This window comes from Ictidomys tridecemlineatus, chromosome 1, assembly GCF_052094955.1.
Source record: "Ictidomys tridecemlineatus isolate mIctTri1 chromosome 1, mIctTri1.hap1, whole genome shotgun sequence".
Lineage (NCBI taxonomy): Eukaryota > Metazoa > Chordata > Mammalia > Rodentia > Sciuridae > Ictidomys > Ictidomys tridecemlineatus.
In genome coordinates this window covers 79,755,454-79,779,601 of record NC_135477.1, presented here as the reverse complement: position 1 = coordinate 79,779,601, position 24,148 = coordinate 79,755,454, and the positions used below count along the sequence as shown (strand labels likewise).

The following is a 24,148-nucleotide window of genomic DNA, read 5'->3' as shown; positions in this document are numbered from 1 at the left end:
CTCTTGAAATCTTAGTAAACGTTTTTTCACCCACTCTTGATGATATTTTCAGGTTATGATCAGTAATCAAGTCCCACTTGGCTTACCAAATTTCGTTCTTCTAGGTTAAACCGTTCGTTTGCAGTAACCGTATTTATTTTGAGGTTTCACTCTGATTTCTCCTATATGGATACATGTAGATGTAAATCTAAATCAAACACCGTTTGTGCTAGCTCTTTGAAACTTGGCACAATAAAGGAGTTCCAAGTTCCATCTCTATGGTTGGTTTGCTGTTTATGTAGCCCAAAGCAGAGACTGGCGAAAATCACTTTCATTGAAAGGGCTTTCCTAGATTCCAAAAAACTACAAATCTCCTGAAATCTCAGCAAATGTTTTTTCACCAAACCTTGATGATACTTTCAGGTAATGATAAGTACACCAGTCCCACTTTCCTCACCAAATTTTTTCTTCTAGGTTATACCGTTAGTTTGTAGTAACCGTTTTCATTTTTGAGGTTTCACTCTGTTTTCTCTTATATGGATACATGTAGATGGAACTCTAAATCAAACACGGTTTGTGCTAGCTCTTTAAAACGTGGCACAATAAAGTATTTCCAAGTTCTATATTTATTGTTTTTTTTTTTGCTGTTGATGTAGCCCAAAGCAGAGACTGGCGAAAATCACTTTCATTGAAAGGGCATGCCGAGCTTCCAAAAAACTACGAATCTCCTGAAATCTCAGCAAATGTTTTTTCACCCAATCTTGATGATATTTTCAGGTAATAATCAGTACACCAGTCCCACTTGGCTCACCAAATTTTGTTGTTCTAGGTTAAACCGTTCTTTTGCAGTAAACGTTTTCATTTTGAGGTTTCACTCTCTTTTCTCCTATATAAATACATGTAGATGGAACTCTAAATCAAACACGATTTGTGCTAGCACTTTGAAACTTGGCACAATAAAGTAGTTACAAGTTCTATCTCTATGGTTGGTTTGCTGTTGATGTAGACCAAAGCAGAGACTGGCGAAAATCACTTTCATTGAAAGGGCTTGCCCAGCTTCTAAAAAACTATGAAAATTCTGAAATCTCAGCAAATGTTTTTTTTTTTTTAACCAATCTTGTTGATACTTTAAGGTAATAATCAGTATACCAGTCCCACTTGGCTCACCAAATTTCGTTCTTCTAGGTTAAACCGTTCGTTTGCAGTAACCGTTTTCATTTTGAGGTTTCACTCTGTTTTCTACTATATGGATACATGTAGTTGGAACTCTAAATCAAACACGGTTTGTGCTAGCTCTTTGAAACTTGGCAAAATAAAATAGTTCCAAGTTCTATCTTGTGGTTTGTTTGCTATTGATGTAGCCAAAAGCAGAGACTGGCGAAAATCACTTTCATTGAAAGGGCTTTCCCAGCTTCCAAAAAAACTACGAAGCTCCTGAAATCTCAGCAAATGTTTTTTCACCCAACCTTGATGATACTTTCAGGTAATGATCAGTACACCAGTCACAACTTGGCTCACCGAATTTCGTTATTCTAGGTTAAACCATTCGTTTGCTGTAACCGTTTTCATTTTGAGTTTTCACTCTGTTTTCTCCTATACGGATACATGTAGTTGGAACTCTAAATAAAACACGGTTTGTGCTAGCTCTTTAAAACGTGGCACAATAAAGTAGTTCCAAGTTCTATCTCTATGGTTTGTTTGCTGTTGATGTAGCCCAAAGCAGAGACTGGCGAAAATCACTTTCATTGAAACGGCTTGTCCAGCTTCCAAATAACTACTAATCTCCTGAAATCTCAGCAAATGTTTTTTCACCCAATCTTAATGTTACTTTCAGAAAATGATCAGTACTCCAATCCCACTTGGCTCACCAAATTTCATTCTTCAAGGTTAAACCGTTTGTTTGCAGTAACCGTTTTCATTTCCAGGTTTTACTCTTTTTTCTCCTATATGAATACATGTAGATGGAACGCTAAATCAAACACGGTTTGTGCTAGCTCTTTGAAACTTGGCAAAATAAAGTAGTTTTAAGTTCTATCTCTATGTTTCGTTTGCTGTTGATGTAGCCCAAAGCAGAGACTGGCGAAAATCACTTTCATTGAAAGTGCTTGCCCAGTATTCAAAAAACTACGAATCTTCTGAAATCTCAGAAAATGTGTTTTCACCCAATCTTGATGATACTTTCAGGTAATCATCAGAACACCAGTCTCAATTGGCTCACCAAATTTCGTTGTTCCACGTTGAACTGTTACTTTACAGTGACCGTTTTCATTTTGAGGTTAAACTCTGTTTTCTCCTATATGGATACATGTAGTTGGAACTCTAAATCATACACGGTTTGTGCTAGCTCTTTGAAAATTGGCACAATAAAGTACTTCCAAGTTCAATCTCTATGGTTTGTTTGCTATTGATGTAGCCCAAGCAGAGACTTGCGAAAATCACTTTCATTGAAAGAGCTTGCCCAGCCGCCAAAAAACTACGAATCTCCTGAAATCTTAGTAAATGTTTTTTCACCCAATCTTGATGATACTTTCACGTAATGATCAGTACATCAGTCTCACTTGGCTCACCAAATTTCGTTGTTCTAGGTTAAACCGTTCCTTTGCAGTAACTGTTTTCATTTTGAGGTTTTACTCTGTTTTCTCCTATATGGATACATGTAGATGGAACTCTAAATCAAACACGGTTTGTGCTAGCTCTTTGAAACTTGGCACAATAATGTAGTTCCAAGTTCTCTCTTTATGGTTGGTTTGCTGTTTATGTAGCCCAAAGAAGAGACTGACGAAAATCACTTTCATTGAAAGGGCTTGCCCAGCTTCCAAAAAAATAAGAATCTCCTGAAATCTCAGCAAATGTTTTTTCACCCAATCTTGATGATACTTTCCGGTAATGATCAGTACACCAGTCCCACTTGGTTCACCAAATTTCGTTCTTCTAGATTATACCGTTCATTTGCAGTGACCGTTTTCATTTTGAGGTTTCACTCTGTTTTTTCCAATATGGATACATGTAGTTGGAACTCTAAATCAAACATGGTTTGTGCTAGCTCTTTGAAACTTGGCACAATAAAGTAGTTCCAAGTTCTATCTCTATGGTTGGTTTGCTATTGATGTAGCCCAAATCAGAGTGTGGCGAAAATCACTTTCAATGAAAGGACTTGCCCAGCTTAAAAAAAAACTCGGAATCTCCTGAAATCTCAGCAAATGTTTTTTCACCCAATCTTGATGATACTTTCAGGTAATGATCAGTACACCAGTCCCACTTCGCTCACCAAATTTCGTTCTTCTAGGTTAAACCGTTCCTTTGCAGTGACCGTTTTCATTTTGAGGTTTCACTCTGTTTTTTCCTATATGGATACATGTAGTTGGAACTCTAAATCAAACACGGTTTGTGCTAGCTCTTTGAAACTTGGCACAATAATGTAGTTAAAAGTTCTATCTCTATAGTTGGTTTGCTATTGATGTAGCCCAAATCAGAGACTGGCGAATATCACTTTTAATGAAAGGACTTGCCCAGCTTCAAAAAAAAAACTAGGAATCTCCTGAAGTCTCAGCAAATGGTTTTTCACCCAATCTTGATGATACTTTCAGGTAATTATCAGTACACCAGTATCATATGGCTCACCAAATTTCGTTCTTCTAGGTTAAACCGTTCGTTTGCAGTAACCATTTTCATTTTGAGGTTTCACTCTCTTTTCCCTTTATGGATACATGTAGATGGACTCTAAATCAAACACGGTTTGTGCTAGCTCTTTGAAACTTGGCACAATAAAAGAGTTCCAAGTTCTATCTTCATGGTTGGTTTGCTGTTGGTGTAGCCCAAAGAAGAGACTGGCGAAAATCACTTTCATTGAAAGGGCTTCCCCAGCTTCTAAAAGACTAGGAATCTCCTGAAATCTCAGCAAATGTTTTTTCACCCAATCTTGATGATACTTTCAGGTAATGATCAGTACACCAGTCCCATTTGGCTCAACAAATGTCGTTCTTCCAGGTTAAGTTGTTGGTTTGCAGTAACCGTTTTCATTTTGAGGTTTCAGTCTGTTTTCTCCTATATGGATACACGTAAATGGAACTCTAAATCAAACACGGTTTGGGCTAGCGCTTTGAAATTTGGCACAATAAAGTAGTTCCAAGTTCTATCTCTATGGTTTGTTTGCTATTGATGTAGCCCAAAGCATAGACTGGCGAAAACCACCTTCATTTAAAGTGCTTCCCCAGCTTCCAAAAAACTACGAATCTCCTGAAATCTCAGCAAATGTTTTGTCACCCAATCTTGATGATACTTTCAGGTAATGATCAGTACAGCAGTCCCACTTGGCTCACCAAATTTCCTTCTTCTAGGTTAAACCGTTCCTTTGCAGTAACCGTTTTCATTTTGAGGTTTCACTCTGTTTTCTCCTATATGGATATATGTAGATGGAACTCTAAATCATACAGGGTTTGTGCTATCTCTTTGAAACTTGGCACAATGAAGTAGTTCCAATTTCTATCTGTATGGTTTGTTTGCTATTGATGTAGCCCAGAGCAGAGAATGGCGAAAATCACTTTCATTGAAAGGGCTTGCCGAGCTTCCAAAAAACTACGAATCTTCTGAAATCTCAGCAAATGTATTTTCACCCAATCTTAATGATACTTTCAGGTAATGATCAGTACACCAGTAACACTTGGCTCACCAAATTTTGTTCTTCTAGGTTAAACCGTTCGTTTGCAGTAACCGTTTTTATTTTGAGGTTTCACTCTGTTTTCTCCTATATAGATACATGTAGTTGAAACTCTAAATCAAACACGGTTTGTGCTAGCTCTTTGAAACTTGGTACAATGAAGTAGTTCCAAGTTCTATCTCTTTGGGTTTTTTGCTATTGATGTAGCCCAAAGCAGAGACTCGCGAAAATCAGTTTCATTGAAAGGGCTTGCCCAGCTTCCAAAAAACTACGAATCTTTTGAAGTCTCAGCAAATGTTGTTTCACCAAATCTTGATGATACTTTCAGGTTATGATCAGTACACCAGTCCCACTTGGCTCAAAAAATTTCGATCTTCTAGGTTAAACCGTTCGTTTGCAGTAACCGTTTTTATTTTGAGGTATCACTCTGCTTTCTCCTATATGGATACATGTAGTTGGAACTCTAAATCAAACACGGTTTGTGCTAGCTCTTTGAAACTTGGTACAATAAAGTAGTTCCAAGTATTATCTCTATGGTTTTTTTGGTATTGATGTAGCCCAAAGCAGAGACTGGCGAAAATCAGTTTCATTGAAAGGGCTTGCCCAGCCTCCAAAAAACTACCAATCTCATGAAATCTCAGCAAATGTTTTTTCACCCAATCTTCATGATACTTTCAGGTAATTATCAGTACACCAGTCTCACTTGGCTCACCAAATTTCGTTTTTCTAGGTTAAACCGTTCGTTTGCAATTACCGTTTGCATTTTGAGGTTTCACTCTGTTTTCTCCTATATGGAACATGTAGTTGGAACTCTAAATCAAACACAGTTTGTGCTAGTTCTTTGAATGTTGGCACAATAAAGGACTTCCAAGTTCTATCTCTATGGTTGGTTTGCTGTTGATGTAGCCCAAAGCAGAGACTGGCGAAAATCACTTTCATCAAAATTGCTTCTTCTGCTTCCAAAAGACAACGAATCTCGTGAAATCTCAGCAAAATTTTTTTCACCCAATCTTGATGATACTTTCAGGTAATGATCAGTACACCAGTCCCACTTGGCTCACCAAATTTCGTTTTTCTAGGTTAAACCATTTGTTTGCATTAACCGTTTTCATTTTGAGGTTTCACTCTGTTTTCTCCTCTATGGATACATGTGGTTGGAACTCTAAATAAAACACGGTTTGTGCTAGCTCTCTGAAACTTGGCACAAGAAAGTATTTCCAAGTTCTGTCTCTATGGTTTGTTTGCTATTGATGTAGCCCAAAGAAGAGACTGGCGAAAATCAATTTCATTTAAAGTGCTTCCCCTGCTTCCAAAAAACTACGAATCTCCTGAAATCTCAGCAAATGTTTTTTTCCCAATCTTGATGATACTTTTTGGTAATGATCAGTACACCAGTCCCACTTGGCTTACCAAATTACGTTCTTCTAGGTTAAACCGTTTGTTTGTGGTAACCGTTTACAGTTTGAGGTTTCACTCTTTATTCTCCTATATAGATACATGTAGATGGAACTCTAAATAAAACACGGTTTTTGCTAGCTCTTTGAAACTTGGCACAATAAAGTAGTTACAAGTTCTACCTCTATGGTTTGTTTGCTGTTGATGTAGCCCAAAGCAGAGACTGGCGAAAATCAGTTTCATTGAAAGTGCTTCCCCTGCTTCCAAAAAACTATGAATCTCCTGAAATCTCAGCAAATATTCTTTAACCCAATCTGGATGATACTTTTAGGTTATGATCAGTACACTAGTCCCACATGGCTCACCAAATTACGTTCTTCTAGGTTATACCGTTCTTTTGCAGTAACCGTTTACATTTTGAGGTTTCACTCTTTTTCTCCTATATAGATACATGTAGTTGGAACTCTAAATCAAACACGGTTTGTGCTAGATCTTTGAAACTTGGCACTATAAAGTAGTTCCAACTTCTATCTCTATGATTTGTTTGCTGTTGATTGAGCCCAAAGCAGAGACTGGCGAAAATCACTTTCATTGAAAGGGCTTTCCCAGCATTCAAAAAACTACGAATCTCCTGAAATCTCAGCAAATATTTTTTCACCAAATCTTGATGATACTTTCAGGTAATGATCAGTACACCATTCCCACTTGGCTTACCAAATTTAGTTCTTCTAGGTTAAACCATTTGTTTGCAGTAACCGTTTACATTTTGAGATTTCACTCTTTCTTCTCCTATATAGATACATTTAGATGGAACTCTAAATAAAACACGGTTTTTGCTAGCTCTTTGAAACTTGGCACAATAAAGTAGTTCCATGTTCTATCTCTATGGTTGGTTTGCTGTTGATATAGCCCAAAGAAAAGACTGGCGAAAATCACTTTCATTGAAAGGGCTTTCCGTTCTTCCAAAAAACTACGAATCTCCTGAAATCTCAGCAAATGTTTTTTCACCCAATCTTGATGATACTTTCAGGTAATGATCAGTACACCAGTCCCACTTGGCTCACCAAATTTTGTTCTTCCTGGTAAAACCGTTCGTTTAAAGTAACCGTTTTCATTTTGAGGTTTCACTCTGTTTTCTCCTATATGGATATATGTATTTAGAACTCTAAATCAAACACGGTTTGTGCTAGTTCTTTGAAACTTGGTACAATAAAGCAGTTCCAAGTTCTATCTTTGTGGTTTGTTTGCTATTGATGTAGCCCAAAGCAGAGACTGGTGAAAATAAGTTTCATTGAAAAGGCTTGCCAGGCTTTCAAAAAACTACAAATCTCCTGAAATCTCAGCAAATGTTTTTTCACCCAATCTTGATAATACTTTCAGGTAATGATCAGTGCTCCAGTCCCACCTGGCTCACCAAATTTCGTTCTTCTAGGTTAAAGCGTTCGTTTGCAGTAACCGTACACATTTTGAGGTTTCACTCTGTTTTCTCCTATATGGAACATGTAGTTGGAACTCTAAATCAAGCACGGTTTGTGCTAGCTCTTTGAACCTTGGCACAATAAAGGAGTTCCAAGTTCTATCTCTAAGGCTGGTTTGCCATTGATGTAGCCCAATGCAGGGATTGGCGAAAATCACTTTAATCAAAAGTGCTTCTCCTGCTTCCAAAAGACTACGAATCTCCTAAAATCTCAGCAAATGTTTTTTCACCCAATCTTGATGATACTTTCAGGTAATGATCAGTACACCAGTCCCACTTGGCTCACCAAATTTCATTCTTCTCGGTTAAACCGTTCGTTTGCAGTAACCGTTTTCATTTTGAGGTTTCACTCTGTTTTCTCCTATATGGATACCTGTGGTTGGAACTCTAAATCAAACACGGTTTGTGCTAGCTCTTTGAAACTTGGCACAATAATGTAGTTCCAAGTTGTATCTCTTTGGTTTCGTTGCTGTTGATGTAGCCCAAAGCAGAGACTGGAGAAAATCACTTTCATTGATAGGCTTGACGAGCTTCCAAAAAACTACGAATCTCCAGAAATCTCAGCAAATGTTTTTTCACCCAATATTGATGATACTTTCAGGTAATTGTCAGTACACCAGTCCTACTTGGCTCACCAAATTTCGTTCTTCTCGGTTAAACCGTTCTTCTGCAGTAACCATTGTCATTTTCAGGTTTCACTCTGTTTTCTCCTATATGGATACATGTAGTTGGAATTCTAAATCAGACACGGTTTGTGCTAGCTCTTAAAACTTGGCACAATAAAGTAGTTCCAAGTTCTATCTCTATGGTTTCTTTCCTGTTGATGTAGCCCAAAGCAGAGACTGGCGAAAATCACTTTCATTGAAAGGGCTTTCCGAGCTTCCAAAAAACTACGAATCTCCAAAATCTCAGAAAATGTTTATTCACCAGTCTTGACGATACTTTCAGGTAATGATAAGTACACCAGTCCCACTTGGCTCACCAAATTTCGTTCTTCTAGGTTAAACCGTTCGTTTGCAGTAATCATTTTAATTTTGAGGTTTCACTCTGTTTTCTCCTATATGGATACATATAGATAGAACTCTAAATCAAACACGGTTTGGCTAGCTCTTTGAAACTTGGCACAATAAAGTATTTCCAAGTTCTATCTCTATGGTTTCTTTGCTGTGATGTAGCCCAAAGCAGAGACTGGCGAAAATCACTTTCATTGAAAGGGCTTGCCCAGCTTCCAAAAAACTACGAATCTCCTGAAATCTCAGCAAATGTGTTTTCACCCAATCTTTACCATGCTTTAAGGTAATGAACAGTACACCAGTTCCACTTGGCTCACCAAATTTCGTTCTTCTTGGTTAAACCGTTCGTTTTCAGTAACCGTTTTCATTTTGAGGTTTCACTCTGTTTTCTCCTATATGGATACATGTATTTGGAACTCTAAATCAAACACGGTTTGTGCTAGCTCTTTAAAACTTGGCACAATAAATGAGTCCCCAGTTCTATCTCTATGGTTTCTTTGCTGTTGATGTAGTCCAAAGCAGAGACTGGCGAAAATCACTTTCATTGAAAGGGCTTGCCGAGCTCCCAAAAAAACTACGAATCTCCAAAATCTCAGAAAATGTTTATTCACCCAATCTTGATGATACTTTCAGGTAATGATCAGTACACCAGTCCCACTTGGCTCACCAAATTTCGTTCTTCTTGGTTAAACCGTTCGTTTGCAGTAACCGTTTTGATTTTGAGTTTTCACTCTGTTTTCTCCTATGTGGACACATGTAGATGGAACTCTAATCAAACACGGTTTGTGCTAGCTTCTTGAAACTTGGCACAATAAAATAGTTCCACGTTCTATCTCTATGGATTGTTTGCTTTGATGTAGCCCAAAGCAGAGACTGGCGAACATCACTTTCATTGAAAGGGCTTGCCCAGCTTCCAAAAAACTACGAATCTCCTGAAATCTCAGCAAATGTGTTTTCACCCAATCTTAATGATACTTTAAGGTAATGATCAGTACACCAGTCCCACTTGGCTCACCAAATTTCGTTCTTCTTGGTTAAACCGTTCGTTTGCAGTAACCGTTTTGATTTTGAGTTTTCACTCTGTTTTCTCGTATATGGATACATGTAGTTGGAACTCTAAATCAAACACGGTTTGTGCTAGCTCTTTGAAATTGGCGCAATAAAGTAGTTCCAAGTTCTATCTCTATGCTTTGCTTGCTATTGATGTCGCCCAAAGCAGAGACTGGCGAAAATCACTTTCATTGAAAGGGCTTGCTCAGCCTCCAAAAAACTACGAATCTCCTGAAATGTTAGTAAATGTTTTTTCACCCAAACTCGATGATACTTTCATGTAATGATCCACTTGGCTCACCAAATTTCATTCTTCTAGGTTAAACCATTCGTTTGCAGTAACCGTTTTCATTTTGACGTTTCACTCTGTTTTCTCCTATATGGAACATGTTGTTGGAACTCTAAATCAAACACGGTTTGTGCTAGCTCTTTGAAACTTGGCACAATAAAATAGTTCCAAGGTCTATCTTTATGGTTGGTTTGCTGTTGATGTTGCCCAAAGCAGAGACTGGCGAATATCACTTTCATTAAAAGTGCTTCTCCTGCTTCCAAAAGACTACGAATCTCCTGAAATCTCAGCAAATGTTTTTTCACCCAATCCTGATGATACTTTCATGTAATTATCAGTACACCTGTCGCACTTGGCTCACCAAATTTTGTTCTTCTAGGTTTAACCGTTCGTTTGCAGTAACCGTTTTCATTTTGAGGTTTCACTCTTTTTTCTCTTATATGAATACATGTAGTTGGAACTCTAAATCAAACAGGGATTGTGCTAGCTCTTTAAAACTTGGCACAATAAAGTAGTTCCAAGTTCTATCTCTATGGTTGTTTGCTGTTGATGTAGCCCAAAGCAGAGACTGGCGAAAATCACTTTCATTGAAAGGGCTTCCCCTTCTTCCAAAAAACTACGAATCTCGAAAATCTCAAAAAATGTTTTATAACCCAATCTTGATGATACTTTCAGGTAATGATCAGTACACCAGTCCGACCTGGCTCATCAAATTTCGTTGTTCTAGGTTAAACCGTTCGTTTGGAGTAACCCTTTTCATTTTTAGGTTTCACTCTGTTTTCTCCTATACAGATACATGTAGTTGGAACTCTAAATCAAACACGGTTTGTGCTAGCTCTTTCAAACTTGGCACAATAAAAGAGTTCAAAGTTCTATCTCTATGTTTGGTTTGCTGTTGATGTATCCAAAGCAGAGACTGGCGAAAATCACTTTCATTATAAGTGCTTCTTCTGCTTCCAAAAGACTATGAATCTCCTGAAATCACAGCAAAAGTTTTTTCACCCAACCTTGATAATACTTTCAGGTAATGATCAGTACACCACTCCCACTTGGCTCACAAAATTTCGTTCTTCTAGGTTAAACCATTGGTTTTCAGTTACCGTTTTTATTTTGAGGTTTCACTCTGTTTTCTCCTCTATGAATACATGTAGTTGGAACTCTAATTCAAACACGGTTTGTGCTAGCTATTTGAAACTTGGCACAATAAAATAATTCCAAGTTCTATCTCTATGGTTGGTTTGCTGTTGATGTAGCCTAAAGCAGAGACTGGCGAAAATCACTTTAATTAAAAGTGCATCTCCTGCTTCCAAAAAACTACGAATCTGCTGAAATCTCAGGAAATGTTTTTTCACCCAATCTTGATGATACTTTCAGGTAATGATCAGTACTCCAGTCCCACTTGGCTCACCAAATTTTGTTCTTCTTGTTTAAACCGTTCTTTTGCAGTAACCGTTTTCATTTTGAGGTTTTACTCTGTTTTCTCCTATATGGATACATGTAGATGGAACTCTAAATCAAAAACGGTTTGTGCTAGCTCTTTGAATCTTAGCACAATAAAGTAGTTCCAAGTCCTGTCTCTATGGTTGGTTTGCTGTTGATGTAGCCCAAAGCAGAGAATGGCGAAAATCACTTTCATTGAAAGGGCTTTCCTTTTTTTCAATAAACTACGAATCTCCTGAAATCTCAGCAAATCTTTTTTCACCAAATCTTGATGATACTTTCAGGTAATGATCAGTACACCTGACCCACATGGCTCACCAAATTTCTTTTTTCTAGGTTAAACAATTAATTGTAGTAACCGTTTTAATTTTGAGGTTTCACGATATTTTCTCCTATATGGATACATGTACATGGAACTGTGAATCAAACACGGTTTGTGCTAGCTCTTTGAAAATTGGAAAAATAAAAGATTTCCAAGTTCTATCTCTATGGTTGGTTTGCTGTTGATGTAGTCCAAAGCAGAGACTGGCGAAAATCACTTTCATTGAAAGGGCTTGCCCAGCTTCCAATAAACTAAAATCTCCTGAAATCTCAGCAAATGTTTTTTCACCCAATCTTGATGATACTTTCAGGTAATGATCAGTACACCAGTCCCACTTGGCTCACCAAATTTCGTTCTTCTAGGTTCAACCGTTCGTTTGTGGTAAACGTTTTCATTTTGAGGTTTCACTCTGTTTTCTCCTATATGGATACATGTAGGTGGAACTCTAAATCAAACAACGTTGTGCTAGCGCTTTAAAACTTGGCATAATAAAGGAGTTCCAAGTTCTATCTCTATGGTTTTATTGCAGTTGAATTAACCCAAAGCAGAGACTGGGGAAAATCTCTTTCATTGAAAGAGATTGCCCAGCTTCCAAAAAACTACGATTCTTCTGAAATCTCAGCAAATGTTTTTTCACCCAATCTTGATGATACTTCCAGGTAATGATCAGTACACCAGACCCTCTTGGCTCAACAAATTTCGTTCTTCTAGGTTGAACCGTTCATTTGCAGTAACCATTTTAATTTTGAGGTTTCACGATGTTTTCTCCTATATGGATACATATAGATGGAACTCTATATCAAACGCGGTTTGTGCTAGCCCTTTGAAACTTGGTACAATAAAGTAGTTCCAAGTTGTATCTCTATGGTTTGTTTGCTGTTCATGTAGCCCAAAGCAGAGACTGGCGAAAATCACTTTCATTGAAAGTGCTTCCCATGCTACCAAAAATCTATGAATCTTCTGAAATCTCAGCAAAAGTTTTTTCACCCAATCTTGATGATACTTTAAGGTAATGATCAGTACACCAGTCTCACTTGGCTCACCAAATTTCGTTCTTCTAGGTTGAACCGTTCGTTTGCAGTAACTGTTTTCATTTTAAGTTTTCACTCTGTTTTCTCCTATATGGATACATGTAGTTGGAACTCTATATCAAACAAGGTTTGTGCTAACCCTTTGAAACTTGACACAATAAAGTAGTTCCAAGTTATATCTGTATGCGTGGTTTGCTGTTGATGTAGCCCAAAGCAGAGACTGGCGAAAATTACTTTCATTGAAAGGGCTTGCCCAGCTTCCGAAAAAATAAGAATCTCCTTATATATCAGCAAATGTTTTTTCACCCAATCTTGATCATACTTTCAGGTAATGATAAGTACACCAGTTCCACTTGGCTTTCCAAATTGAGTTCTTTTAGGTTAAACCGTTCGTTTGCAGTAACCGTTTTCATTTTGAGGTTTAACTTTGTTTTCTCCTATATAGAAACATGTAGATGGAACTCTAAATCAAACACCGTTTCTTCTAACTCTTTACACTTTGGCACAATAAAGAAATTCCAAGTTCTATCTCTATGGTTTCTTTGCTGTTGATATAGCCCAAAGCAGAGACTGGCGAAAATCACTTTCATTTAAAGGGCTTGCCCAGCTTCCAAAAAAGTACGAATCTACTAAAATCTCAGCAAAAGTTTTTTCACCATACCTTGATGATACTTTCATGTAATGATCAGTACACCAGACCCACTTCACTCACCAAATTTCGTTCTTCTATGTTAAACCGTTCGTTTGCTGTAAGTGTTTTCATTTTGAGGTTTCACTCTGTTTTCTCCAATATGGATAGATGTAGATGGAACTCTAAATCAAACACGGTTTGTGCTATCTCTTTCAAACTTGGCACAATAAAGTATTTCCAAGTTCTATCTCTATGGTTGGTTTGCTGTTGATGTAGCCCAAAGCAGAGACTGGCGAAAATCACTTTCATTGAAAGGGCTTGCCAGCTTCCAAAAAACTACGAATCTCCAGAAATCTCAGCAAATGTTTTTTCCCCCAATCTTCATGATACTTTCACGTAATGATCAGTATACCAGTCGCACTTGGCTCACAAAATTTCGTTCTTCTAGGTCAAACCGTTCGTTTGCAGTAACCATTTTCATTTTGAGGTTTCACTTTGTTTTCTCCTATATGGATACATGTAGATAAAACTCTAAATCAAACATGGTTTGTGCTAGCTCTTTGAAACTTGGCACAATAAAGGAGTTCCAAGTTCTATCTCTATGGTTGGTTTGCTTTGATGTAGCCCAAAGCAGATTCTGGCGAAAATCACTTTCATTTAAAGTGCTTCCCCAGCTTCCAAAAAACTACGAATCTCCTGAAATCTTAGCAAATGTTTTTTCACCCAATCTTGAAGATATTTTCAGGTAATGATCAGTACACCAGTCCCACTTGGCTCATCAAATTTCGTTCTTCTAGGTTAAACCTTTCGTATGCAGTAACCGTTTTCATTTTGAGGTATCATTCTGTTTTCTATTATATGGATACATGTATTTGGAACTCTAAATCAAACACGGTGTGTGCTAGCTCTTTGAAACTTGGCACATTAAAGTATTTCTAAGTTCTATCTCTATGGTTGGTTTGCTATTGATGTAGCCCAAAGCAGAGACTGGCAAAAATCACTTTCATTGAAAGGGCTTGCCCAGCTTCCAAAAAACTACAAATCTTCTGAAATCTCAGGAAAAGTTTTTTCACCCAATCTTGATGATACTTTCAGGTAATGAACAGTATACCACTCCCACTTGGCTCACCAAATTTCGTTCTTCTAGGTTAAACCGTTCGTTTGCAGTAACCGTTTTCATTTTGAGGTTTCACTCTGTTTTCTCCTATATGGATACATGTACATGGAACTCTAAATCAAACACGGTTTGTGCTAGCTCTTTGAAACTTGGCACAATAAAGGAGTTCCAAGTTCTATCTCTATGGTTGGTATGCTGTTGATGTAGCCTGTCACGACCCCCTTGCCCACAAGGAAGACCTGACTCAGGAATCTTCTTTCAGCAGTTTATTCAGGCCCTTGACATTCTTCTAATAATTCTTCTAATCTCCGGAATAATAATTGGATGCCCCTCCCAGCCTTAATAAAGCACCACGAACCCCAATGTGAAGCTGCCACGTGGAGCCTTCTCACAGGGTGCTAGAAAACGACATGCCAACTTTCTCTGATAAGGAGTTGACAATACGCCAACTCTCTCTGATATGGATTTGTCCTTCACAGACCACAGCGGAGCCAGCGCCATCATGTAATGGCAACCACAGTCCGCAGGAACGGCTCACCACAGCTCCCCCTTTTTGTTTCACTAAGACAATACAGGCGAGAGTAGAGGTCCTATCCCACTGGGCAGAAGTGGCTGCATATATCTTCCAGCCCTAGGGGGCGCCTTCCCCAGATCTGACACCATATCAGCCGACGCCTTTTTTTGTGGGACGGGTCAGAGACACGTCAAACCCGCATGCAATAGGACATGCTCCCCTTGAGGTCCCTCTTCTCAATGGATCACTCAAGTGCAGTGCCTTGCCTTGCATCCTGTATCGTGATGATGGTGAGTAAGAGGGAATAGCTGAGGTTGAACTGTGGCTGTCTAGAAGTACAACTACAAACAAGTTGGCAGCACCCTGAAAGAAAGGCACGGACTTTAAAGTGACAGATAAAGACCAGTGTGGAAACCCTTCTGCATGCAATGGCAACAAAACCTGCAGAATGCAAGGGCTTTCCAACACTAAAAGAAAGACAAAAGAAGGACATGTCGAACCCAGTGCAATGTTATAATAACTTGGGGTTCAACGACCATGTCAAAGGCACTAGTGTAGAAACCCATCTGCGTGCAATGGTAGCAAGACCGGCAGAGTGCAAGGGCTTTCTGACACTAAGAGTATAACGAGAAAAGACATGTCAATCCCAGTGCAATGTTATAATGACTTATGGTGCAATGACCATGTCAAAGATTTACTGTTTAAGATGCGGAAGCCAGACCTGAGGTGAGTTGCCAGTTTCTAAAGCAGCAAGAGCTTGTATGATCATAGCCTTATCTTGAGCACTACGAGCTTTAAGGCGACAGAGAAACCACAAACAGAGGAACATACCAAAACAACACAGTGCACCAAAAATGCCTACTCCCACCCACTCCTTTAAAAAGGAAAAGGCAGAAGAAATCCAATTGGTGAATTGACCCAGAGTCACGGGATCGACACGGGTACTATTCAAGACAGCTATCTGGGTCAGTTGAGACTGGATCATGTCTTCCGCTTCCATGGACCAATTCCCGGCCAGATATCCACCAATGATGTGGGAAGCATTCCTGGAATCATTAAATCTGACAGAGGTTATACATAAATGTGCACGTTGGTCAATGCAGCCTAAAAGTACTAGGTCAGCCAATTCCTCTACCTGAGCTTGAAGAAAATCTATTCTTTGGTTGGTAGCTAAAATCCCTGACAAAATATGTTGATTAATCGCATTTTGCGATTCAAGTATAGTGGACGTTTGTTGAACAATTTGATTAATAGTGGCAGCAGTTTGTACTTGACTGGCCATGGCTACTCCGGCCGTAACTGCTGCAGCAGCAGATGCCGCCATGGCTGTCACTATAGCTGCTGTGATTCCAAAATCTCTGCAGACTGTAAGTAGCTCTACAATAGGAAATTTATCTGGATCCGCAGTGACTGGGATTGGGACAAAAGTTGGAATTTTCATAATCACTGCTACAGTCCAAGAACCATTCCAACACTCAGATAAGAAACAGGTAATATTAGAACAATCCAGCATCCCCGATGAGGTGTCATTAGCTAAAAGGAACAGGAACGGGGATTGGATACAGACCATTGCAGGAGGCAATGTGGCACTATGTAACAGAGAGTTGAACGAAACAGATGTAAGTCTATTACATCATTCACTCTCCTTAGTAGTGCCAGAAACATTAGCCAGCCAACTTTTGGCTCCTAGTAATTGAGCCAATGCAGAAATATTGGCTGAAGGCCCCTTCTCGTTGGAAATGAGCCATTGAAACCAGGACCAACCTGTTCCTGTAGAGAAGTTGGCATTGTTGTTAAAGTTATAAACATATCTCTTAAGAGGGGGGGAAAAGGAGAAACCTTTAGCAACTTGATGTTTCTCCCAAGAATGATTCTGACAAGGCGTAAATGTTGGGGGAAAACCAAAATTAGGGGTACAGTAAGGAGAGACCTTCAAATGAGTGGCATTGCAAGTACTATTAGAAGAAGGAGGCATTGGGATTAATACCTCGGAGACAATAGCTAAAGTAGTTATGTTTAAAACAGAGCTAGTTGTGGGGGTCCCTGAGCCTGATTGCTTTCCTGAAACTACTTGGCTCAATACAGCACTGAGAATACTCCCTGAGACTCGACTGGACCGCAATGGGTCCTCCCAGTTATTCAAATTTTTGGTCTTAAGGCTAATACAATTAGTGTTCCCAAGGCTGAAACAAAAAACTCCTGTGAGATTAACTTGAGACTGATTAAAAATATTTTCCATGTCCCCTCTAGGAGAGGCACAAGGAGCAGACATCTCACATGAGGTAGAAAAAAGAGTGGGGAGGACACTAGAATTACTATGAACTGGCATTGGCATTGGCCATGCCCGTGCCACTGCCCACCACTGCATTGGTGCCATCTGTACTGTTGGCACAGCATCAGAGCCAGAGCACTCATCAGAATGAAGCTCCTCATCATGGGACTGTTGTGGCACCTCCTGCTGCTGGTTAGTAGATCTTGAGACTCTTCTTGTCAGGCGTTCAGGGATCCACAGCGGCTCCGTGCGATCCTGGGGAAAAACACATACAGATCCTCGTGCCCATGTCAGCACGGGGTCAGGGCCGTTCCATTGGCCCGTAAGAACATCCTTCCACTTAACATAGCCAGTCACAGAGGGCTGAGGGGACACATGTCTATCGGCCGCAGGGCGGCCATGAATATCCAAATTCAAAAAATTAATGGTAAAAAGAGCTAAGGACAGGCGTTCTTTAGGAGTATGGTCAACTCCTATTCCCCCTTTTTGTTTTTCTAAGGTTTCTTTTAAGGTGCAGTGGGCACGTTCAACAATGCCTTGCCCTTGAGGATTGTAAGGCAACCCATGAGCAAGGTGTACTCCCATAGTAGAACAAAAAGATGTAAACTGTCTGCCAGTATAAGCAGGTCCATTATCAGTCTTAAGGGATGCAGGTGCACCCCATGCTGCCCATGCCTCTAAGCAATGAGTAATGACATTACGTGCCTTTTCTCCCGATAAAGCAGAAGCATGAATAATTCCAGAGTATGTGTCAATAGAAACATGGACATATTTGAGGTTACCAAAGTCAGGCACGTGAGTTACGTCCATTTGCCAGACAACCAATGGCTTCAATCCCCGTGGGTTTACACCATAAGTAGGAGGATGAAGAAATGTGACACAATGGGGACATTGTAATACTATCTGACGAGCATCCGCTCTTGAGATGGAAAAACGTCTGTGCAGTGTCATAGCATTGACATAAAAGTTGTGATGAAACAATTTAGCTTCTTCTAAGGAGGAGGCCAAGCATACCAACTGGCTTCTAGTTGCCGAGTCAGCACAGGCATTACCCTGTGATAACGGGCCAGGAAGAGAGGTGTGAGCCTGAATGTGCATGGGATAGAAAGGGGATGTATGGCTACGGATAAGCTGTTGAAGCTGATTAAAATAAGCAGATACATTATGGGTGTCACTCATAGCTCCTACAGCCTCCAGAATTTTGAGCGCCTGCACCACATAGATGGAGTCCGAAATGAGATTGAAAGGAAAAGAACACTGTTTAAAAACTTCAATGACAATTTGCAGTTCTACCCATTGTGGATTTCCAGGAGCAAATTGATGCTGGACAGGGGGAGAGTCATTAATCACATAAGCTCCCATTCCAGACTTAGAGCCATCAGTAAAAATGTTAACAGCCCCCAGAATTGGAGTGGGTGAAGTTACTTTAGGGAAAATGATAGGATGCTCTTTAACAAAATGGAGTAATGGATGAGAAGGGTAATGATTATCAATATCCCCTTGAAATGAGCAACATAGAATGGCCCAGTTGTCTAGAGTAGCACACAAAACATTAATTTGAGCTTTAGAATAGGGTATGATAAGAGAAGAAGGTGCTTGTCCGAAAAATTGAATGCTCTGTTGAATCCCTCTACGTGCTAACGCTGCAACAGCATCAGGATAGTATTCTAAAGATTTTCCTGGGGATACACGTGGGTGGATCCATAGTAAAGGCCCATCTTGCCACAGTACTCCAGTAGGCTGCCGCATAGTGGCAAGCACACATAACTGGAAAGGTTTATCACTCTGAAGCCTGCATAGAGTAGCATGTTGTATAGCTTCTTCTAGTTTTATAAGGGCCACTCTGGCCTCTTTAGTGAGGGTACGAGGGGAAGTAAGATCTGGATCACCCTTAAGAATAGCATACAAAGGCTGGAGCATGATATTAGGAATATGTAAATAACCTCTTATTCAATTAATATCTCCCAAAAGTTTTTGAAAATCATTTAGAATTTGGAGATCTTGAGTTCTTATAGTAACTTTTTGTGGTTTTAACATGTCATATCCAATCGTCGCTCCCAAATACTTAATAGAATCTCCTGTTTGAACCTTTTCAGGTGCAATATGTAATCCATATTGAGCTAACAACTTCACCACGTCTTTATAGGCCTCATTAACTGACTGTTGTAATTTGACTGTTAATAATACATCATCCATATAATGAATAATCTTGATGGAAGGATATTTTTGTCTGAGAGGTGTGAGTGCCTTCCCTACATACATCTGACAAATCGTAGGACTGTTAGACATTCCCTGTGGTAAAACAACCCACTCAAACCTTTGATCTGGTTCCTCGTGATTACACGAGGGAAGGGTGAAGGCAAAACGCTGTGAGTCTTTAGGATGCAAAGGAATAGAAAAGAAACAGTCTTTAATATCAATAGCAATGATATGCCAGCCCTGAGGAGCAGAGGAAAGCAGCGGCAGCCCTCTTTGAATGGGCCCCATAAGTTGCATTTGAGCATTAACTGCTCGTAAATCATGCAGTAAGCACCACTTCCCTGATTTTTTCTTAATGACAAATATGGGAGTATTCCATGGAGAAGTAGAATGTTGAATGTGCCCAAGTCAAGTTGTTCTTTAACTAGGTCATGGGCTGCTGCCAATTTAGCCGAGGGAAGGGGCCACTGAAGCACCCAAACAGGCTCCTCGGTGAGCCAAGTTATGGGTATTTGAGCTTGATAAGGGGCATGGCTCTATCAGGATCTCCAAAAATCTTTCCAGCAGCATCCACCATCCTTGCTACAAAATCTGAAAAGGGTTCTGTAGGGCCTTGTATAATTTTAGTCAGGTTACCAGACACCTCTCCTCTATTTGGAAGTGATTTCCATGCCCGAATGCAAATATTATTAATCTGGTCATATACTTAAGGAGGAAATCCTGTCTGTTGATTAGCAAATCTCCCTTGCCCCAAAAGCATGTCTTTGTCCCAATGGGGGTGTCCTGCTGCATGATTTTGGGCGGCCTGCTCTGCTGCGCCCTCTAGCACAAATGCTCTCCAGTCCAAATATTTGCCTGGGGAGACGCAAGCCCGAACGAGGCTAGCCCAATCAGAGGGAGTCATGTAGTATCTAGACAGATTCTCTACCTGAGTTAGTGTAAAAGCGGCATCGACCCCATAAGTGCGCACAGACTCCGCCAGGGTCTTTACAATTCTGAAATCCAAAAGCTCATGAAATCTTCCCCTATTATCATCCTGAAAAACTGGATAAGGAAGACCCATCTCAGCGTTAACAGCCCTCCATGTTTGGGAGTGGAAACTTCGTCCCGAAACACCCCCGCCATACAGAGGCGGATCGGGAGGCTGTCCTTTCTTGAGCCCTTGCTTATCTCTGTTCCCTGTACCTAAACTCCCTAGCTGCCGAGACAGCGTCTCCAGCTCCTCCTCTTCATTATCTTCTACCTCTGACCCACTTTCGCATGGGGGCGTGCGTAGCACATTGAGATCTGGATACAGTCTCCTCCCCTTCTCCACGCCCCGCACACTCCCCTCTTCCTGAGACACTTCACTCTCTGTTGTTTCTGATTTTTCCTCATGAAATTGTTCTAAAACTTCTTGCCCTTTAACAAGCGCTTCTTGGCATCTGCCATCTGTAAAGCAACTACGGACCATCTTCCAGAGGGGTATCACCCCGCCCTCTAACATGCCCTGCTGACGAGCAAAATCAAGGTCTTTGCCTAATTTATCCCAGCTGGGTGTAGTGAGGCTGCCTGAAAATGCAAACCACGGTGCAGCTGTATCTAACCTCTGTAAAAATCTTTCTAAGGTACTGCATTTCACCTCTAGTCCCTTGAAACGTAAAAGGCCATCTAGGGCCAGAAGAAGTGGACTTGAAGTCACGGCACCCATGACGCAACACAAGAAAACACAGAAAACGAAAGTAAAAATGCACAAAAACAAAACGAAAATACACAGAAAACAAAACTAAAATACAGAGTGCAATTGCTATGAGATGTAACGCCCTCTCTTTATTTACAGAGGAGCAGGTATCTTTTAACGCTCCCTCTTTATGTATAGAGGAGACTCCGCTTTTTAACAGCAGGTCCCACCTTACCATGGATTTACTGGCACGCTTCCCTGACTACTGAAAGTTCTGGTTCCTGGGTTTTTCTTTTTTCTTTTTTTTTTTTTCCCGGGTCGCGGTACCACTTGTCATGACCCCCTTGCCCGCAAGAAAGACGCGACTCAGGAATCTTTTTTCAGCAGTTTATTCAGGCCCTTGACATTCTTCTAATAATTTTTCTAATCCCCGGAATAATAATCAGATGCCCCTCCAAGCCTTAATAAAGCACCGAGAACCTCAATGCGAAGCTGCCACGTGGACCCTTCTCACAGGGTGCTAGAAAACAACACGCCAACTTTCTCTGATAATGAGTTGACAATACGTCAACTCTCTCTGATATGGAGTTGTCCTTCACAGACAACAGCGGAGCCAGTGCCATCATGTAATGGCGACCACAGTCCGCAGGAACGGCTGACCACACTTCCCCAGCTTCCAAAAAACTACGAATCTCCTGAAATCTGAGCAAATGTTTTTTCACCCAATCTTGATGAAACTTTCAGGTAATGATCAGTACACCAGTCCCACTTGGCTTACCAAATTTCGTTCTTCTAGGTTAAACCGTTCGTTTGCAGTAACCGTTTTCATTTTGAGGTTTCACTCTGTTTTCTTCTATATGGATACATGTAGATGGAACTCTAAATCAAACACGATTTGTACTAGCTCTTTTAAACTTGGCACAATAAAGGAGTTCCACGTTCTATCTCTATGGTTGGTTTTCTGTTCATGTAGGCCAAAGCAGAGACTGGCGAAAATCACTTTCATTGAAAGGGCTTCCCAGGTTCCAAAAAACTACGAATCTCCTAAAATCTCAGCAAAAGTTTTTTCACCCAATTTTGATGACACTTTCAGGTAATGATCAGTACACCAGTCCAACTTGGATCACCAAATTACGTTCTTCTAGGTTAAACAGTTCGTTTGCAGTAACCGTATTCATTTTGAGGTTTCACTCTGTTTTCTCCTATATGGATACATGTAGATGGAACTCTAAATCAAACACGGTTTGTGCTAGCTCTTTGAAACTTGGCATAATAAAGGAGTTCCTAGTTCTATCTCTATTGTTTCTTTGCTGTTGATGTAGCCAAAAGAAGAGACTGGCGAAAATCACTTTCATTTAAAGGGCTTCCGCTTCTTCCAAAAAAACTACGAATCTCCTAAAATTTCAGCAAATGTTCTTTCACCCAATCTCGATGATACTTTCAGGTAATGATCAGTACACCAGTCCCACTTGGCTCACCAAATTTCGTTCTTCTAAGTTAAAAAGTTCGATTGCAGTAACCTTTTTCATTTTGATGTTTCACTCTGTTTTCTCCTATATGGATACATGTAGTTGGAACTCTAAATCAAACACGGTTTGTGCTAGCTTTTTGAAACTTGGCACAATAAAGGAGTTCCAAGTTCTATCTCTATGGTTGGTTTGCTATAGATGTAGCCCAAAGCAGAGACTGGCGAAAATCACTTTCATTTAAAGGGCTTGCCCAGCTTCCAAAAAACTACGAATCTACTGGAATCTCAGCAAATGTTTTTTCACCCAATCTTGATGACACTTTCAGGTAATGATCAGTAGACAAGTCACACTTGGCTCACCAAATTTCGTTCTTCTAGGTTAAACCGTTCGAATGCAGTAACCGTTTTCATTTTGAGGTTTCACTCTGTTTTCTCCTATATGGATACATGTAGATGGAACTCTAAATCAAACACGGTTTGTGCTAGCTCTTGAAACTTGGCACAATAAAAGAATTCCAAGTTCTATCTCTATGGTTGGTTTGCTGTTGATGTAGCCCAAAGAAGAGACTGGCGAATATCAATTTCATTGAAAGTGCTTCTTCTGCTTCCAAAAAACTACGAGTCTCCTGAAATCTCAGCAAATGTTTTTTCACCGAATCTTCATGATACTTTCAGTTAATGATCAGTACACAAGTCCCACTTGGCTAACAAAATTTCGTTCTTCTAGGTTAAACCGTTCGTATGCAGTAACGGCTTTCATTTTGAGGTTTCACTTTGTTTTCTCCAATGTGGATACATGTAGATGGAACTCTAAATCAAACACGGTTTTGTTTGCTCTTTGAAACTTGGCACAATAAAGGAGTTTCACGTTCTATCTCTATCGTTTTTTTGCTGTTGATGTAGCCCAAAGCAGAGACTGGCGAAAATCACTTTCATATAAAGTGCTTCGACTGCTTCCAAAAAACTTCGAATCTCCTGTAATCTCAGCAAATGTTTTTTCACGCAATCTTGATGATACTTTCAGGTAATGATCAGTACACCAGTCCCACTTGGCTCACCAAATTTCATATTTTTAGGTTAAACCGTTCGTTTGCAGTAACCGTTTTCATTTTGAGGTTTCACTCTGTTTTCTCTTATACGGATACATGAAGTTGGAACTATAAATCAAACACGGTTTGTGCTAGCTCTTTGAAACATGGCACAATAAAGTAGTTCCAAATTCTATCTCTATGGTTTCATTGCTTTTGATGTAGCCAAAAGAAGAGCCTGGCGAAAATAACTTTCATTGAGAGGGCTTCCCTAGGTTTCAAAAAACTACGAATCTCCTCAAATCTGAGTAAATGTTTTTTCCCCCAATCTTGATAACACTTTGAGGTAATGATCAGTAGACAAGTCCGACTTGGATCACAAAATATCGTTCTTCTAGGTTAAACCGTTCATTTGCATTAATCGTTTTCATTTTGAGGTTTCACTCTGTTTGCTCCTATATGGATACATGTAGATGGAACTCTCAATCAAACACGGTTTGTGCTAGCTCTTTGAAACTTGGCACGATAAAGGAGTTCCAAGTTCGATCTCTATGGTTGGTTTGCTGTTGATGTAGCCCAAAGAAGAGACTGGCGAAAATCAATTTC

General features: G+C 39.9%; 1 protein-coding gene across 1 annotated transcript in view; it reads right to left on the bottom strand.

Annotated features, from left to right (window-relative positions):
* LOC144367030 (uncharacterized) overlaps window positions 1-18,000 on the bottom strand; it is a 91,903-nt gene extending 73,903 nt beyond the window's left edge. Inside the window, exon 1 of the mRNA XM_078022207.1 lies at window positions 16,973-18,000. Within this exon, the coding sequence (XP_077878333.1) occupies window positions 16,973-17,997 (1,025 nt within the window). The 5' untranslated portion in view covers window positions 17,998-18,000. The remainder of the gene's footprint in view (window positions 1-16,972) is intronic.
* Window positions 18,001-24,148: the final 6,148 nt, after the last annotated feature.